Source organism: Varanus komodoensis, unplaced genomic scaffold (genome assembly GCF_004798865.1).
Source record: "Varanus komodoensis strain SLA01 unplaced genomic scaffold, ASM479886v1 scaffold1, whole genome shotgun sequence".
In the NCBI taxonomy this organism is placed as follows: domain Eukaryota; kingdom Metazoa; phylum Chordata; class Lepidosauria; order Squamata; family Varanidae; genus Varanus; species Varanus komodoensis.
The window spans coordinates 91,489,822-91,509,696 of NW_025335268.1; the positions used below are offsets into that span (position 1 = coordinate 91,489,822).

The 19,875-nt window shown below is 38.3% G+C and overlaps 1 protein-coding gene across 9 annotated transcripts in view; it reads left to right on the forward strand.

Moving 5' to 3' along the window:
- The window catches only part of ARMC8 (armadillo repeat containing 8), a 79,362-nt gene extending 61,113 nt beyond the window's left edge, over positions 1–18,249 (forward strand). For all 9 annotated transcript variants that reach the window (XM_044434899.1, XM_044434907.1, XM_044434926.1 and 6 more), the window contains 8 exons: positions 1,645–1,731; positions 5,110–5,202; positions 5,505–5,654; positions 11,106–11,201; positions 12,515–12,610; positions 13,129–13,201; positions 14,944–15,037; positions 16,178–18,249. In XM_044434899.1, coding sequence (XP_044290834.1) covers positions 1,645–1,731; positions 5,110–5,202; positions 5,505–5,654; positions 11,106–11,201; positions 12,515–12,610; positions 13,129–13,201; positions 14,944–15,037; positions 16,178–16,211 — 723 coding nt within the window. In that variant the 3' untranslated portion in view covers positions 16,212–18,249. The remainder of the gene's footprint in view (positions 1–1,644; positions 1,732–5,109; positions 5,203–5,504; positions 5,655–11,105; positions 11,202–12,514; positions 12,611–13,128; positions 13,202–14,943; positions 15,038–16,177) is intronic.
- The last annotated feature ends 1,626 nt before the right edge of the window (positions 18,250–19,875 follow it).

Consider the following 19,875-nt stretch of genomic DNA (forward strand, 5'->3'; position numbering starts at 1 on the left):
TTGTCTGTGACCTAGCAGGAGGAAATCTTGGTGCATGGCCTTCAGATGCTGCCTAGGTGCCGCAAGATTACTCTTACAAGGCTCTGTCCGATAGGGCGCAACTACTAACATAAATTTCATTGTGCCATTGTAAACTACTCTAATGTAATACCAATAGTTTAAGCAGACATGCTGATTTCCCCAGGAAAACTGCATGTTACCTAATGCAATTGGCCTTGCACTGGAATAGTTGCTCTAGTACCATGTAATTTACATCAGTGGTTGCACTCCATTGGATACTGGCCTTAATGTTGAAATTACAATTATATTTCCTCGTAAATCTTCTTTTGAAGATATCATGAAATAATCTTTGAAGGTGCAATCCTATGCGTGCATGAATGGCTGTCTGGGGATTATTATGAATTGTGGGGCCTTTTTTTTTGACTGAACATACATTCTAAATTAATTCGCTTAGCTGACCAAAAGTGATTTCTATTGTGCAGGCTTCTCTACCACACTTGTTCATCTGTATTTACACATAACTGGATCCTCTTGTTTGATAGTACATTATTCAAAAACCTTGATAGTATTGCGTGTTTGGCAACCACATCATGGCTGTGGTAGTAAAAAAGTTGCACAGATTTTATCTCATTGATAATCTAAACACTTGTACTTGACATAAAAATGATGGAAACATAATTTTCTATAAAATGTTCACAATATGGGATGAGACAGGAAGTGATAAGCTGCCATGAAACATGAATTATGAAAGAATATTAAAACTACCCAGCAGTCCCTGAAAAAAATATCTTTCCTGTGATGTCCTCAGCCATTTATGTGAATTCATCCAGAAGGTGATCTTCTAAGTTCTAAAAAAGTATATATTAAGAAAAGGTATTATTGGATGTAGAATTATCTTTAATTAATATGTAATAAATGTGATCTACCTATTATGATGTCATTGGTTTCATTATGAACAATTCAAAATCTAAGTTTTACTGTAAGTGGTTAGTTGCAGAACAGTAATCTTGACTTTTGGCCTAGCATTTCCCCTGACATTTTTCTGCGTTAGTCTGATTTGTAACTATAAATAAAGTTAAAACTCACTGATAAAGCAGAGATAAAGCTGCTTTTTTTGTTTAAAAAATAACACTATTCTGGTGGAAATAGCAAGGAAATCCATCCCTATCATAGCATGTGCAAAGAGCTACCCTGTAGAGGGCGGATGCTCTTCAAAGCTGTGGCAAATTTACTTAGTGGCATCCTTGTGATGAGTTCACAACAAATGTATAGATGAAATTACTTTTAGAGAGTGCAAGAATGATATCCCCTTTTAAGTTGTGGAATACAACCTGTCACATGTTGTTCTTTCATTAGCAAGAGAGGGAGTCGTTTCCTACATCTGGGGAACCTTTCACCCAGTTTAAGCCCTGGCTTCTGGCATGAGGGGTGTTTCTTTCCTTTGTTTTTGTTTTTATTTGTGGGATTTGATAGTTAAAGGAATGCTTGATTTTTCTTCCTGCTTCCCCGGCTGTGATAGGATGACTAGGATGCCACTTAAAACTCTGTTCCTGGGATGGGAAACCATGGTGACCATAGAATCATCTGCAACCATGGACACTTCTTTTCTTTTATAACAAGGTATTCCTTTCTCCTTCTCCTTAGGTGTTACAGAATGCTCCAGATGAAATCTTAGTGGTAGCATCTTCCACTCTATGCAATCTGCTCTTAGAATTTTCTCCAAGTAAAGAGGTTGGTTGGACTCCATTAACTCAAAAACTGCATTTGTTATTCTTTATGTAATCTAAAATGTGTGCCCTGTGAATTAAATTACATTAGGCTGATGTGCATAGAATACCGCTCATGGTCCCTTTAAGCTTTCTAATTCCATGACTGTGACGATAGTCTCTCTGTTCTTGGGCCATGCTCCCAACTCTCCGATTTCAAATCTGTAAGCAATTCTGTCTTATCTCCAAATAGACAACAAACTCACCCTAGACCAGAATGTTCTTTCGAGTTCAGATAGTCCACATTTACCAGGCCATTCACCATATGAAATAATTCTGCTAGAGAGTATTTAGCAAGTAGTATGGTACCAATTTAATACTGTGTTCCAGTTTCTATCATCCTACTTCAGCTTCATATTCCATTAAGTATATTTATATAATGGTTGCAATGGTTTATCTGACTGATTTATCAATGTGCAAGAATATCCTGGCCTTGCTGAACCAGAAGACCATCAACAAGAATGACTATCTGGGTTAATACATATTTCCACTGAAGAGCTATATATTCCAGCTGGATCTATACATCTCCAAAAATGGTTGAACATAAATAATTGTTTACAGATATTGAGCCTTCAGAAACTACTGAAACAGAAGCAAAAGTTAGACTAGCCAGGTCGGAAGGTGTCCAATATGCTACTGGGGAAGAGCAGAGGGCTAGTACTAGTGGCGCCAGAAAGGATGAAGCAACTAGGTCAAAGTCGAAAGGACACTCAGTTGCAGATGTATCTGGTAGTGAAAGGAGAGTCCGAGGCTGTAAAGACCTATACTCCATAGGAACCTGGAATGTAAGATCTATGAATCAAGGCAAGCTGGACGTGGTCAAACGAGATAACAAGACTGAACATCGACATCTTAGGAATCAGTGAACTAAAATGGACAGGAATGATTGAATTTAATTCAGATGACCATAAGGTATATTACTGCAGGCAAGAATCCCTCAGAAGAAATGGAGTAGTCTTCATAGTCAATAAAAGAGTAGCAAAAGCAGTACTGGGATACAATCTCCAAAATGACAGAATGATCTCAGTTTGAATCCAAGGCAAACCATTCAACATCACATAGTCCAAGTCTATGCCCCAACCACTGGTGCTGAAGAGGCCGAAGTTGACCGGTTCTATGAAGGCCTACAACACCTTCTAGAATTAACATCAAAAACTGATGTGCTTATAATCATGGGGGATTGGAATACTAAAGTAGGAAGCCAAAAGATAACTGGAATAACAGGCAAGTTTGACCTTGGAGTACAAAATGAAGCAGGGCACAGGCTGGTAGAATTTTGTCAAGAGAATACGATGGCCATCGCAAACACTCTTTTCCAACAACCCAAGAGACGACTCTACACATGGACATCACCAGACGGTCAACACAGAAATCAGATTGACTATGCGCTCTGCAGCCAAAGATGGAGAAGCTCTATACAGTCAGTAAAAACTAGACCAGGAGCTGACTGGCTCAGATCATGAGCTTCTGGTTGCAAAATTTAGGCTTAAATTGTAGAAATTAGGGAAAAGCACTAGGCCACTCAGGTATGACCTAAATCATATTCCTGATGAATATACAGTAGAGGTGACAAATAGATTTAAGGAATTAGATTGGATAGACAGAGTACATGAAGAACTATGGACGGAGGTTCGCAAGATTGTACAAGAGGTAGCAACTAAAACCATCCCTAAGAAAAAGAAATGCAAGAAAGCAAAATGACTGTATGAGGAAGCTTTACAAATAGCTGAGGAAAGAAGGGAAGTGAAAAGCAAGGGAGAAAGGGAAAGATTCACCCAATTGAATGCAGAATTCCACAGAATAGTTAGAAGAGATAAGAATGCCTTCTTAAATGAACAGTGCAAAGAAATAGATGGAAACAATAGAATAGGGAGGACCAGAGATCTCTTCAAGAAAATTGGAGATATGAAGGGAACGTTTCATGCAAAGATGGGCATGATAAAGGACCAAAATGGCAGGGACCTAACAGAGACAGAAGAGATTAAGAAGAGATGGCAAGATTACACAGAGGAACTATACAAGAACGAGCCAGGCTTACTTTTACTTTGTTATTTTATTGAAAGCAGGTAATTAATTATTGGCCCTGATAAGTCTATTTTCAGAGTACAAAGAGCATGCTCATATTTTTCAGATCCCTTTCTACAGCTGTGAGGTCACTTTCAAAATAATAATTGTCTTTGGACTGTGTCAGTTATATGTTCTATCCTGTAAGGGCATATAACATTCTAAACCTGTAAAATACATTAAGAAAGATAAAACTGCGTATTTTGAAAATACTTTGAACACATCAGTTTTAATTTTTAAAAATTCTTATCACATGCTTCATATTAAAAACAACAACCCCAAACGGTGGGCATGTCATGAGCAGAGCCGGCTGGAGCTGGGGGTCAGACTAGATGGCCCAGGAGGTCCCTTCTGACTTGCTCTGTTTCTATGTTTCTAAATTATTTTAATGTGAAGTATACATTTATCATTTTAATTTGATCACAAATACTAAAAAACAGAAAAAGCAAAAATATGCCAACCACTTCATAAAAGCAAAAAGGTGTACCACAAGCTATAGGCAAGGAGTGGGGAACTATTCTGGCTCTGGGGGCCAGAGTGCCTTCTGGGACTACTGCCTGGGGCCTAAATCTTTTCAGGAGGTGGACCCTTCCTCTTTCACCCCAAAGCCTTCATCCTTTGATATCATCTACACCTTTCTCTCTGCAGTGAGCGGAGACAGGAGTGGGGTTTTCATATACACAGAAGCAGATAGGCTGGATCAGAAGCAGATAGGCCCTGTGGCCAGTCCATCCTTGGTATAGCTGAACTCGCTGTAAGAAGGGAAGAAACAACTGAAGCAGCTCTCAGCGTATACCAAAGACATCCTTGTACAGCTAGGGCTCAACTTGGCATCTGAAAGTATTCAGTGTTAGAACTTAGCAGGCCTTTTCATAGAGAATATTTTACACAAGACATACACTTATAAGTAAAGAAGCTTCTTATTAAATCACTGTTACCTTTCAGTCAGTAGGTTGATCCAATACCAGGCCTTGTTTTTAATGAAAATGAGTCTATATATGCAAGGACAATCATTTAACAGCCATATTGTGTTGGGAAGGTATTTTAGATTTCCACCACTATGCCAATAAAGTTTTTAAGGTATTAGATTGCAAATTAAGCATATGTTAGAACCCAGCTACAGAGAGTATAAGCACGTTATAAACCAGTGCATATTTGTTTAATGGACTAAGCACCTTAAAAAAATAAACTCTTCTTGTACATACATAAACACACATGGTAGGTAAAAGTATAACTCCAATTTCAAAACTGATTTTTTGTTTTCCTGTTTTCTGTACAGCCTATTTTAGAATCAGGAGCCATAGAACTTCTCTGTAGCTTAACCCAGAGTGACAATCTTGCCTTGCGAGTGAATGGAGTTTGGGCTTTAATGGTAAGAATTAAGTTAATTTAACCAGGTAGTATTGTCTGCACACTACCCTCTTTCCCAAAGATTGCATTGTAATAACATTGAAAATACAAAGTTCAGCAGAGAAAGTTAAAATGTTTAACTCAGGGCATTTGGAGATATCAAAAAGTGCTTGCTTACTCCTAAGAAATGTTCCTTGTATATTATAGTTGTATGTATGATTGTGTACAACAGACAGTGAAAACTTTTGTAGTGGGAATTGTATGTTTTTGTGAAAAATGCTGCAATGACTGCAAATATGTGATTGGACTTATCTGTCTTTTTAGAACATGGCATTTCAAGCAGAACAAAAGATTAAAGCAGACATTTTACGAGGTTTAAGTACAGAGCAATTATTCCAGTTACTCTCTGATTCTGATGTAAATGTACTAATGAAGACTTTGGGACTACTTAGAAACCTTTTGTCTACTCGTCCTGTAAGTAACATGATGAATCAGTTTTAAAGAATTCTGAAAATTAATTTTAATGGACAGATCCTGGACAGATTCTGTTCATGTTTAGACAAGAAAAATGATCTAGAATTTGCATATTGTTTCTGCCTAAGCATTCAAAAGATTCCCTCCTTAGAATACTGAAGAAATGCCATAAATGAGGATAAGAATATGTTCTTAATAGACATCTTGAAATATGCATGTGGATTTGCTTGTTTTGGTTTTAGCTATGACTTTGTTATTGATTTTTTTTATATAAAGAAAGGTCATATATACAACCTTTGTGTACAAATCATGTGTACAAAATTATTTAATTTTTAAATAATATTTAATTTAGGTTCTGGAATACCATTTTCAGACTTTATGGTGCAGTAAGATGCACTTCCAATGTTATGTTTATAGAATAAGAAATAGGTTTCTAACAAAACAATTTTAGATGTTGTTCATTATTACATTGCTTTTTTCTCCTGTTTTTTTCTTCTTGTGAGGAACCCAAAATAGCTTACATAGCTTCATTTGAGCTATGCTATTGTCTACTTGAAACCAGAAATATCCAGTGCATCTGCCAGTCCGACCTTGAGAGCATTTTCTTCTGTTAAGAAGTACTAGTTATCAACTAGATGCTGAGCAACTCCCTCCCAATCTATTGGATCAGTTTAGATGCAACAGGAAACTGTCATTTTAGTACTATGAGAAATGAGCCCTGCACTTGCATATTCCCCATTCCTCTTCAGTGATTTGAAGTTGTTTGCAAATATAGTTTTAAGGGCAAATGTTAATTATAGATTGCTATTTGAACATAACAGCAAACTACTGTTTGATTAAATCAAGGAGTAATTAATTGAGTTGGAGGGAAGAAAGGTGCTCAAGCTTACTCCTGTAGTGCCAAATCATTGTTCAATGTTGAATCTAGTATTTGGTGTTCTTAGGTATAACAGAACACTGTCTAAGCAAGATGCAAAATGTAGACTTTATTAAGTAAGTCACAGTACAAAACATTCCCGCCCTAATTACAATATCAAGTGTGTCCTTTTATGCAAATCAGTGCAGCACTAAAATGAATCCTCCCCTGCAATACACAGCAAATACAAACACGTATTATTGCATCCTTTTTTCTTTTTCATTCCCTACGTCCATATCTTAAACACTTTCTAACTATTCTTCCTTTAGATGCAATTGCTGGTGTCTCCTCTAACTCCATCTTTCTAAAATCATTCTGTTCTCATTTCTCACTGTCACTTCTACTATCATCCTTCCCAAACTTGTTATGCTGCTGCCTCGTGTGCCCGCCTCGCGGCGCGTGCTGCCCCACCTCCCCTCGCTGGGCATGCCTGCTCACACCTTGCCTCGCACCCCGCCCCTGCCTCAGCATGCACACCCGCACGCCCCACTCTCGCCCCCTCTCCAGCCCGCGCACAGCTCTGGCACCACCTTTCTGGCCCAGCACCAGTGCCTTTCAACTGGCCCCCTGGTGAAAAAGTTTGAGGACCCCTGTTCTAAAGCTTCAAACGTCTTATAGCTCTTAGATATAGTAGCAGATGAAATACCAAAAGAAATGTATGCCTACCAAAAGGTGTGTTAAAAGTACATAATCTGGAATTCAGTTCATCCACTTGTATCTGCCAGAATCCATTACGAATATTCAATGCAGAAAACAATTTTGTACCAGCCAGCTTCCTATTAATTTCATCTACTACTGGTAACTGAAAGTATTCTCTAAGGTTTTATTCTTATCTCTTGGATCCAAACAAATTCTTATTTGAGCTTTGTTGTTGTTGTTGGTCATAACGTCATGTCTGATCCATCGCAACTCCATGGACAACATTCTTCCCTCTCATTAGGTGGCCAAAGTATTTTGAGTTTCATCTTCAGTATCTGGCATTCTAAAGAGCAGTCAGGGTTGATCTCCTCTCGGACTGACTGGTTTGATCGCCTTGCAGTCCAAGGGACTCACAGGAGTCTTCTCCAGCACCACAATTCAAAGGCCTCAATTCTTCAGCGCTCAGCCCTCCTTATGGTCCAGCTTTCACAGCCATATATTTCAACTGGGAAAACCATAGCCTTGACTATACGCGCTTTTGTCGGCAGGGTGATGTCTCTGCTTTTTAGTATGCTGTCTAGATTTGCCATAGCTTTCCTCCCGAGGAGCAAGCGTCTTTTAATTTCTTGGCTGCAGTCCCCATCTATGGTGATCTTGGACCCCAGGAAAATAAAATCTGTCACTACCTCCATTTCTTCTCGATCTATTTGCCAGGAAGTGAGAGGACTGGATAACATGATCTTAGTTTTCTTAATGTTGAGTTTCAAGCCAACATTTGTGCTCTCCTCCTTCACTTGCATCAAGAGGCTCATTAGTCCCTCTTCACTTTCTGCCATTAGAGTGGTATCATCTGCATATCTGAGGTTGTTGATATTTCTCCCGGCAATCTTAATTCCAACTGGTGATTCATCTAGCCCCGCCTTTCTCATGATGTGCTCTGCATATAAGTTAAATAGGCAGGGCAACAGTATACAGCCTTGTCGAACTCCTTTCTCAATTTTGAACCAATCAGTGGTTCCATGTCCAGTTCCCACTGTTGCTTCTTGACCTGCATATGGGTTTCTCAAGAGACAAATAAGATGGTCTGGTACTCCCATCTCTTTAAGAACTTGCCACAATTTGTTGTGATCCACACAATCAAAGGCTTTAGCATAATCAATGAAGCAGAAGTAGATGTTTTTCTGGAACTCCTTAGCTTTCTCCATGATCCAGCGTATGTTGGCAATTTGATCTCTAGTTCCTCTCCCTCTTTGAAATCCTTCCTGTACTGCTGGTAGTCCTCGGTCCACCTACTGCTGGAGCCTAGCTTGTAGGATTTTGAGCATAATTTTGCTAGCATGCGAAATGAAATTGGAATGTAAACTGACCTTTTCCAGTCCTGTGGCCACTGTTGAGTGTAGTACTTTTACTGCATTGTCTTTTAGGATTTTGAATAGATCAGCTGGAATACTGTTGCCTCTACTAGCTTTGTTGTTGCTCAGACTTCCTAAGGCCCATTTGACTTCACATTCCAGGATGTCTGGCTCGAGGTCAGTGACCACCCCATCGTGGTTATTAGGGACGTTAAGCTCTTTCTTGTATAGTTCTTCTGTATAATCTTGGATTCAAACTGAGATCATTCTGTCATTTTGGAGATTGTATCCCAGTACTGCTTTTGCTACTCTTATTGACTATGAAGGCTACTCCATTTCTTCTGAGGGATTCTTGCCTGCAGTAATATACCTTATGGTCATCTGAATTAAATTCACCCATTCCTGTCCATTTTAGTTCACTGATTCCTAAGATGTCGATGTTCAGTCTTGTTATCTCGTTTGACCACGTCCAGCTTGCCTTGATTCATAGATCTTACATTCCAGGTTCCTATGGAGTATAGGTCTTTACAGCCTCGGACTCTCCTTTCACTACCAGATACATCTGCAACTGAGTGTCCTTTCGACTTTGACCTAGTTGCTTCATCCTTTCTGGCGCTACTAGTACTAGCCCTCTGCTCTTCCCCAGTAGCATATTGGACACCTTCCGACCTGAGCAGCTCATCTTCTGGCGTCATACCTTTTTGCCTTTTGGTACTGTCCATGGGGTTTTCATGGCAAAGGTACTGGAGTGGGTTGCCATTTCTTTCTCCAGTGGATCACATTTTGTCAGAGCTCTCTGCTATGACCTGTCTGTCTTGGGTAGCCCTGCACAGCATAGTTCTTAACTTCATTGAGCTACACAAGCCCCTTCTCCATGACAAGGCAGTATCCATGAAGGGGAATTGAGCTTTACCAGGTTTATTTAGAATCATTATTGAATGTACCCATTCAGTAGGTTCTTCCACTTTAATAATCATACCTCATTGTTCCATTCTTCTAAGTTCCTTTCCTATCTCTTTCTTTAACATTACTAGAATTTTACAAGAAGTACGTAATACAGATGTTATCTGTGGAACCATTTTAATTAGCAATTGATCTGGCAGACATCCTAATCCCTGAAATACATCATCTTAATGCTTATATGATTGGGAGCAGCAGCAGGAGAACATTATAAAGTGTTTTAGGTCCTTTGTAAGAAAAAAGGCAGGCTATAAATGAATAAACAAATATTTCCTTGCCTTCCTCACTTTGTAACACATTAACTCTTTTCTCTTTTCCACTAGCTCTAAATCACATGAAGCCAAATTGTATGTGGTTTATTGCTTTTTAAAAAAAAAGTGGCTTGGGTCTATGGAATTCACAGCCACAGTTTTGATAAACCCTAAACAAAACTCAGCAAAATGGTGAGTCTTACATTATAAGCAAGGGTCTGCCAGCACCACTAGAGACAGCCTTTCAAAATGAACAAAAAAAGTAAGATGTTTAATGAAAATTATTTATAAATCAGCACTCACTCTTAAAAGGTTGGGATTGCTTAATGTTTCTTAAATATGGTTGCTTGCCATTCCTAATAATCAGAGGGTCTTTCCCAGTATGATAAATTTTCAGTAGCTTTTCCCTCAGACTAGATTTCCTTAAACTCTACTCCACTGTTTCCTGAAATGCCCTTACAGACAGAAACAGATCTGTCTGATCTGTACATCAATCTGTTTCTGCTTACAGTTCTTCCTGCTTCTTTTGGATTTTAGAATCATTTGTAAGTTCATCAACTACTGACTGAATCTCCCTTTGCTCAAAACCAAGTAGGAACCTCAAACATATGATGTACAGTATAACTTGATTTATTCATAAAATTATTGTGATTGGCATAATCAATTTTAAAAGTAAAGTTCATTCAGATTGTACTTGCAAATTTATTAACTTGGAATTTAAAATACCATGATAGTGATTTTATGACCAAACCAAATTATACTTTATTTAACTTACACTCCATAGTCCAAAAGACTCGGTAAGTGGATTACATGAAAAGTGTATCTTTTTTGTTCCTAAAGCATCCCAACCTGGTGCCCTTCTGATGCATTCCAAACCAGTGATCATGCTGGACAGAGCTGATGGAAGCTTTTAGAGGACATCAGGTTGGAAAAGCTGTTATGAAGCAACAAAGTGACATTAGGTCTGTAAAGAGGACTAAAAATAAGTGTAGTATATTTTTCTGTTTTTCCTCAGAAACTAATTACCTTTTTCTCATGGCTTCTCTGCTTTTATTTATCATTTGTAAAGAGAAGTTTCTATGCTCAGTGATAGCAGCTTTTACTTATGTAGGACTCTGTTCAACTTCCACTGTTGCTGATAGCTATTGGCATACTTTAGATATACTTTCTGTAATCACATGATAAACAGGTATGCAAGTCAGCCTCTTTTGCCTCCTGAGTTTTAGAATATTTGTGATACTTGGGAATAAGAATTCTGTTAATGGAATTCCTTTGTGAATCTTAACCTTGTAAAAGAATTATTTACTAATGTTGTGTTTGAAAAATTTGACAGCATATAGATCAAATAATAAGTACACATGGGAAGCAAATCATGCAAGCAGTGACTCTGATTCTGGAAGGAGAGCACAATATAGAAGTCAAAGAACAGGTATTGTGTACTGTTGTGTCAAAAAATGCCTAAATAATAATCTAGCCTCTTTTTTTAAACTGAGCTATACAAATCTAAATTCTGTGTAAAGTAAATCCAAATTCTTTGTCTTGAAAATCTGAATTGATATGTATAAGGATACTTTCATGCATTTATTTCTTGCTTCCTTCCCAAACATATAAAGAAGGGAAGGTACAAGATGGGCTTCTGCAGGATTCCCCACTCATACAGAATATTAAATTAAACCAAGCACACTGCCCTCATGCTTCCAGGAAAGCTACCACACAGCAAAGATCAATCAGCATGTGCAGGTCCTCAGCTGATCAGACCTGGAAATTTGAATCTCAGCAGAAGCTCCTGTAGCACCTTCAGGGCTGAAGGATATCCCTTAGAGTGTGTATGAGAGAGAGAGAGAGAGAACAATCACTCTTTGTTCTCATTTTCTTTAGCCCCTAACTCATACAGGTGCTGGAGCACGTTGTACTTCAGTTACTAATGCAGGATACCATTTTCACCATCTGATTCTAAGTCAAACTGTTAGGATAGCCATAGGCCAAAGAAGAGAGGAAGCAAGTTACCCCACATTTGATCCTGAACCCATCATGGGGGCTGGGCTAGGGGGCACTGGGTGGGTAGAATCCCAGAACTCTCAGGATATAGTACTCTTCAGCAAAATCCCTTGTCTATTAGATGAAGAACATGAGGGAACAGAAAAATTGCCTCCTTGCTATATCATTTCCTATACATTCCTTAAGAATAACTTGGCTTGTCAAGTTTGTGCAGGATACTAAAACTCTGATCACTTGAAATCCTCTTCCTTTTTCTCTTGTCCCCCATTTATTCAGTTCCATGCATTGCATGGTAAACTACTTGAGAACATTGGCCAGATTCACACAGTCCCTGGGAAAAGAAAATGCAGTGGTTTCTTTCCTCTGTACCAGCATTTGCCAATAGCACAGTCTGTTATTTTTCTAATTACCCTAGCAGTACACAGGTTGATATGTCATCTGAACCTGGCAAAGTATATGGTAGAGGGTGACTTTGAAAAAATTTCAGAACCCTACAACAGTTCATGGGTTCTGTGGTGCTTTGGAAGCCCTCCCCCAACTGTGCCATTTGTGCAGTTAGAAAGATACCACAACTTGAATTCCATAAGTGTAATTAGGCAAATCACACGGTATACAACTGGCATGCACAGTGGCTTTTTTTCCCTGGTCACTGTGTGGACTCAGTCAAGTAATTGTTGAAACTATTGTGAAACTTTACCATCTTTCTATGCCTTATATTGTTGCTATTCTCTTCCCTTTCCACAGACATTGTGTATACTTACCAACATAGCAGATGGAACCACAGCAAAAGAGCTTATTATGACAAATGATGATATCTTACAAAAAATAAAGTATTACATGGTATGTAATGTATTAGACCACTTTTATACCATTCCTATAAGTTATTCTTGGGGGAGGGGCTATTACTTAGTGGCAGAGCATGTATGTTGCATGCAGAACGTTGCATGTTCAATCCCTGGCATCTCCAGTTAAAGTCGATGCCCTGCCTGAACCCAGGAGAGCTGTTGCTGGTATGAGTAGGCAGTTCTGTGCAGATGGACCAGTGTCCTGAAGGCAGTATAAGGTAGCTTTATATGTTCACTAAATATCAGGGGGTTTCTGTCTAGTGTAGAGATCTTACTAGGCAGCAACAAAAACACTATCTCACTCAAAATTAAAATGTGTAATTAACAGCCAAAATGCCTACTGATACATCACATCATAGACTGTACATAGTCACAATACTGATTTCCAAATTTTGGATTGAACAGGTGAGTTCAGGATTGTTGGGTGATAATTTTGAGAACTGGAGTTTATAGTGGTTAAGAATCAAATATTCAAAAACACATTTGTCTAAATGGATTTCTGTTCACATGCAGAGCCACTCAAATGCAAAACTTCAGCTGGCTGCTATGTTTTGTGTATCTAATCTTATTTGGAATGAAGAAGAAGGTAAGAAGATGCAACACTTGTGTGCGTTGTCTATGTGTGTTTCAAATGCAGTATATGCCTTCTACAGGCATTGGTGCAGGAGGCTTGTGAAGCTTTCAATTTCAGTGCTGGGGGGGGCATCATCTATTTGATTGTGTATAAGATGAAATAAAACTGAGCTGTTCAGTGTGTAGAATGTATTTTCATTTGGGAATAGGGACCAATCAATTAAAAGAATGGTGATGCGAAAAAGCCACATGATTCCCTTGACCCAAAAAGGGAACATATGCATAAAAGCATGTTAAATGTGAAAAAAAACCCCACTGGACAGGATATGTGTTTAATGTTCCAGTGACTTCTAGTGAAGTATTATCAGCAGTATGGCTGAGACATGAACAAGTGTCATGCTTGTGTCAAGATGCTGAGTTTGGGGCTCTGCTTGAACTGTTTCTCCAACCATAGAACAGGAAAATGCTGCATAAAAGCTAATCATAATTAGGGTCTGTGTCACTGCCACTACATGCTGCACAGAAGCAGATACTGGTTTGCAATAGTGTTAAAAGATTTTTTTTCTGAAGTGGATTGTCTTAAGGAATCATGCAGCGCCAAGTAGTTCTATTATTGAGATTATTGAGAGCTACTTTGTAACTTTGTTCATTTGATTGCCCAAATCATTCAGGTAGGCTAAGATAATGATAACGAAGCTCTTAAGATGCATTATTCAAGAATGATAAAATACAGAAAATAAGAATCAATGACATTAAAAAATACTGACATCAAAACTGTTCTAAATTGCAGACATATGATGAGTTTAGAGCACATATATGGTTTATTAGAATTTGAAAAGAAGGTAGCTTAAATGTTGAAAATACAATCTTCAAAATTGGCTGAATTATATTACTGTTGTTACTGATTCACATATTCATTCTCCAGTATTATCCTATGTGACTGCAACAGGAAGTATTTTATATGCCAAATAATGGATATTACCAACCCCACCCCCAGTAATGAAGGATGTTACAGTTAAATTAATACATTATGTAAAAACTAAAAATAGACAACAATGCAAGAAGTTTAGAGAAAATGTGTGGTTATTGTTTATTGAAGGAGTAACACACATATTTCTACAGCATATACATTTTTGCAGCTTACCGAAATCAGTTGTTGGATGTGTTTGGGAATTAATCAGTATATTAATGTAGTTTATTTATTGTAATACAATAAGCTATCACAGTATATCACATATAACATAAAATGTTTTTAAATGTAACCATTTAGAAACAAAACATAGAAATTATCAATGTACAGTATTTATTCTGCATTATAAAATCAGTTAACACAATTGCAGAAACAGAAGGCAGTATCTAAAATATTACATCTCAATAACATAAGGTGAAAGCCCTGGAGAAATAAAGATATTCACAGATTTTCTGAATGGGCCAATGCTGTACATTTAACACATTAATTTTGGAAGGGAAATCCAGAAACAAGTCTATTTAGCTTTGCTTCAGTGATGATATCTAAGAAGATCTCCATTGTCTAATCTTAATTCACTTGGAGAATGCATGGGAAAAGGTGCTACAGGGTGCAGGGAATGCATGTGCACATAACATTTGAAGCTAACTAGAGTTTTGGCTGAAGCTAACTAGAGTTCTGGAGTTTTTGTGGCATTGTACTACATTTCTTGCAATTCTATAATTGCTTTTGGCCGATAAAACAAAACAAAACACATTACCAACAGTATGCTTTTTTCCTCATTTTAGGTTCCCAAGACCGTCAGGATAAACTCAGAGATATTGGGATAGTAGATATTCTACACAAACTGAGTCAGTCATCAGATCCAAATCTTTGTGATAAGTAAGTATAAAATTCCAAAACCAAATTTGGATGATCTCAGTCTATTTTAAAATGTGCATGCAAAATTAAACTTGTTATTTTATTGTGCAGCACTATCAGTAAATTTTATTTCTTGAAAGCATCATACTATTTTGAGTGTTAATTATTTTGCAAACTGTACACTTCTTCCAGTGCAAAGATGTGCTGAAGCATCTTGACTAAATTGTTTGGAACAGATAAGAAAACACTTTGCTTTTGAACTGTGGAGCGAGGGCTTTGGGGCACATGTTGCCCTTGACCTAATTTCATATGGGGTAGTAACACAGGGAAAGAGAACACTATGCAATCCTTCAGTGTTTCTAGTTTTGTCCATCACTGACTGTCTTCCTTTTGACTATTCCAATGGGTCAGTGGCCCTTCATTGGCTCCATATCCTAGCTATGCAAAGACAGGAATAAAGTTTGTCTTCTCTTTTGGACAAAAGCATAGCCATACTTCCATTAACTACAGACCCCTTAGGATATGGCCTTTGCATCCCTAAATTGCACAGAATGGTACAAATTATTAAAGGACAAACTAAAATCTTGCTTTGTTGGAAGTTGCTGTTAAAAATTTCTTAAATTACATACTAATTGACGTGTGTGTGCTTTCACTACTGCTTATTCCAGAATTACTTCTACCTAAGTTGAATGTCTGTCTAGAGCTACATCTTAGATCTTTACAGAGGTTTTCTAAAGCAGTTGCTTGTTTGAAATACTATTGGGAGCAGCTTATCAGATCCTGGCAAGGGGAATATGGTGCTTATTCAGAAAGTTTTGGCATTTATTTTGGTTTTAGCCTAAAACCGACTTCTGAGGAAACCATCAGCAATTTAGCTTTTTTGGACAATCCATTAGAGAAGTTAGGAGATCATAGAATAGTACAGTTTGAAGGGGCCAGTAAGGCCACTGAATCCAGTCCCCTGCATAGTGTAAAAAGTATATCTAACAGATGGCTATCCAGTGGGATCTCAGATGCCACCAGTGTGGGGGTGCCCCTTACCTGCCTAGGTAATTGGAGTAAAACCTCATGTACCCAGTTTGCACTGCTTCAGTTTATTGTCTGTGTTCTACTATTGCTATAGATCCCATACTTTAGTTGACAAAGTGTTTTTCCTTACAGGGCAAAGACAGCACTCCAGCAGTATCTTGCATGATGAAAGACAAGCTGAACTTTCGTACAACTCTCAAAGCTATATAATAAGGAATAACGGGAAATAGCCGCACCTAATTCCTTATCTTTTGCACAAGGCACCTTGGGCTGCATTTTTCTCAGGTGCAGGGAGCTGCTTGGCAGGAGCAGTTTAAGTGATCAGGTCTCCGATGCACTTGAGGACTTTATTGAGGTAGTTCCTTGACTCAGAGGACTATTCTGAGATTTTTTTTCCTGAACTACCTGAACTCTACTAGAACAATCAATCATCTTTTTCCTTTGGGCCTACAATTTTCTGCTTATATTGCAGCCACTGTAAGGCTGTGTCTGGGTGGGCATGATACCTCAAAGCTTTTGTTTTCCTTTTTGTGTTTTTTCTACAGATTTTCAAGGATTAACCATTCTTTGCTGTATGAAAACTTTAAAGAATTATATACGATTTGGATTGAAATGTTATTTAAAAACAGTTTTGTCCCATGAAGTTTATTTTGATCAGATGAATGTTTTTAAGTAAAATATATGCATTTGTTAAACCTCAGCTTAATGTACCTGTACTTCCTCTTTTGAAACAAAATGACATCTACATGACCAGTAGTACATGTAATGTGACTAAAGCAAATCTTCTACTGCCATGTGTTACTAGCTCCAATTCCCTGGACATGGGACAAAACATTCAAACTACCCAAGTGGAGTCTTCTAAGTACACTTTAGATTATACCAAGATTAAACTGTGGAAACCATACCTGCTGAGTTTACCCAGCAAGGAAATTATAGTTCCCTGTGCCAGTGCCACTGCTGCCTCAGAGAAATTACACTTGTTATAAAACTTTGCATTGTTCTTACTTGACTTGAACCTGTGATAATGGATTGATTGAAGTAAAACAAAACCCTCACTACTGGTAGTTGGAACCACACAGTGGTAAATTTCAGAGGAGAACCCCATCGAAGATCTAGGTTCAGATCAAATGCCAATACATAGCTTTGGTATTCTTGCAGAAGTATATAATGGTAAGGCTAAATATTTTTTTGCAGCAGAAGAAAACAAGTATGAAGTTTTGATTCTGCAAAAGACGAGATAAACTTCTGAAATTCAACAAAGCCTCAAGCCTTTTCACTCACCAAGTAGATTTTCTGTGGGTTCAACCCACAGATGTTTGTGTCAAGGGACAGGAGCATCAGGCAGAAGCTGAGTGTCTCACCTAATTCACCAGCTTTCATAATCCCAGAATTGTATTTATAATGGATAAACAGGCACATACATAGGGACATGACACTGATTCTGTCACTGCAAAGATTGGAGTTTGAGCCTCTGGTCGGAACTGTTAATGAGCTGGAGGGAGGTGGTAAAATAAAACCAGAGTTTTTATATATGGTTTTAATGTATTCTTTTATGCTAAAAGGGAAGTAATAGTGATTCAGGGATTGTAGTAAGTGATGTCATTTCTCAGTGTCATTGCTACAGACTCATTGGGATTGGACTTCTGCAGGTTTGAGCAGTGTACCCACTTGCTAACTAGTACCTCAGAAATAAGAAGCCTTAGTTAAGTCATTATAGTGATTGTAGCCTTAATAATACTGAGAAAAATTGCTTCCTTTGTTCAAATCCACTCCCCAGGAAGAAGGGGTGGGAAGAGGGAGGGCTTCCTTAGCCTGGCTGCTGCTTTTGCACTCTGGATTATTATTACACATGCATTTCCAATGTTGTTGTCATTTCTCCATCATCCATATGCATATCCATTTACTTTGAAATATTGATATGCCTAAAACTGTGTTGAATAGAGCTGAGATGTGCAAATTTTCATTTTCACACTTGGAGGTTGCTTTTTAATGGAGTGGCCCTATATGTACAAGAAGGTTATAAACTGTGCTAAGACAATCTGGATAATGTTTGGGGAAAGGTTGGTTAAATATTAGGATGGTAGGTGATAATGAAGTGGCATTTTGCACTCAGTGAAGCATTGTGAATACTTTTTGATGTTGCTATAAATATGTACAAATAGAAAAACACTGTAAATAAAAATGACCTTTTACTGGAGAACATATTTAAAATGGTTTGGCCCCATTAATATTTTCTCCTTCTTGATGGAAAGGCTATACTGTAAGCATTTTAAGCTTAGGAATCATTTTTTTAAAAAAGAAAGAATGTAAAATTTAGGTCTGTGGAGAACTAGTTACACCCTTGTAGAAGAAACTGTTGTCTGAGACTAAGAAATTAACAAGTTTATCTTCTCAGATTTTTTCCAAATGTCAAGGTGATTTGAACTGTGGAACTCTGCAAATTGTAAAGGTTCAGAAAATGCTAACTTTCAATTATAAAAGTTTTGTCTAATTCTTATGGTGGCTCAGAAAAGCTAGGGATCAGCTGTAGTATAAAATCTATTCAAGAGCATAAGTGTTTATATTTTCAGGGGTTGATTAGAGTGTTAAATGTTTGGGAATGTGATCACTACAATAGATAAAAGAACAGAGTTGGTTCCATTTGGAAAGATTTTTCATGCTCTTTCTTTCTGATGTATATGACACATTATTTGCTATATGTCCCCTGCTGCTAATTAGAGTTTAGCAGCAATCCTATGATCTCTAGACAGTGTCTGGGAACTCATAGGCTTGCCTGGAGTTCCCCTTTTGATGTAGAAGACGGCGCTCCAATCTCAGAAGGAGGAGTTGAAGATCTAACCCTCCTCTCTTTTGCAGCTGGTGTGGAAAGAACCATGCTAGATGGCCTCCAAGATCAGGAACTTGACCTCAAAGAAGGTAGAAATGAGGGTGCTTTGGAGTGAGGGAGAGTGGAGAGGCCAGGGTATGAGGCTACCCTGAGCCTCTATTGATCTCCTCCCTCCACCTCCTTTTAAACCGCAGGGACAAAAACCCTTCTATCAAAAAATGCCAAGCAGGAAGACATAGCATAAGAGATTAGACCAATGGTCTCTCTAGTCCAACATTGTGTTCTCATAGTGGCCAACCAGCTGCTCACAAGATCCCAAAGTGGTTTATGAGTGCAACAGCCCTCTCCTGCTCGAATTTCCTAGCAACTTGTGTATATAGGCCTCCGATACCAGAGGTAGCATGTAGCTATCAAGATTCAAGTCACTGATCACCTTCATGAATTTGTCCAAACCCCTTTGAAAGCCATCAGAATTGGAAGCCATCAGTACATAATGAATTCCATATTTTAACTATGCTGTGTGTGAAGATCTGCTCCTTCTGCTTTGCATAGGATGTTCATAAGCCTCTGAGTCATCATGGGTACAATCAATAGCCTAGTGCAGGGGTCGGCAACCCTCGGCTCCGGAGCTGTATGTGGCTCTTGATTCCCTCTGCTGCGGCTCCATCGCTCAAAATATGCGTCACAGCCGCCGTTCTGCAACCTGCGCCGGCACAGGTGCTGATCTGTGACACGTGCCGGCACGGCTGCCAATCTGCAACCCACGGCAATTTACTGAGCTTTTTCCCCCGGTAGGCCACCCATGGATAAATCGAAGAAAAGTTTCTGAAGAAAACCGAACGTTTAATGGTATGTGGGTAGATTAGTTTGCTTTTATTGCTGACGAACTTATGGGGATTGCTGTTTAATGCATGCAGCCCTTTAGCACTGACTTTGCAGGAAGCTGTTCTCCTATTCAAAATATATGAAAGGAGTCCTACTAGTTTATAATGTAAGATTAAAA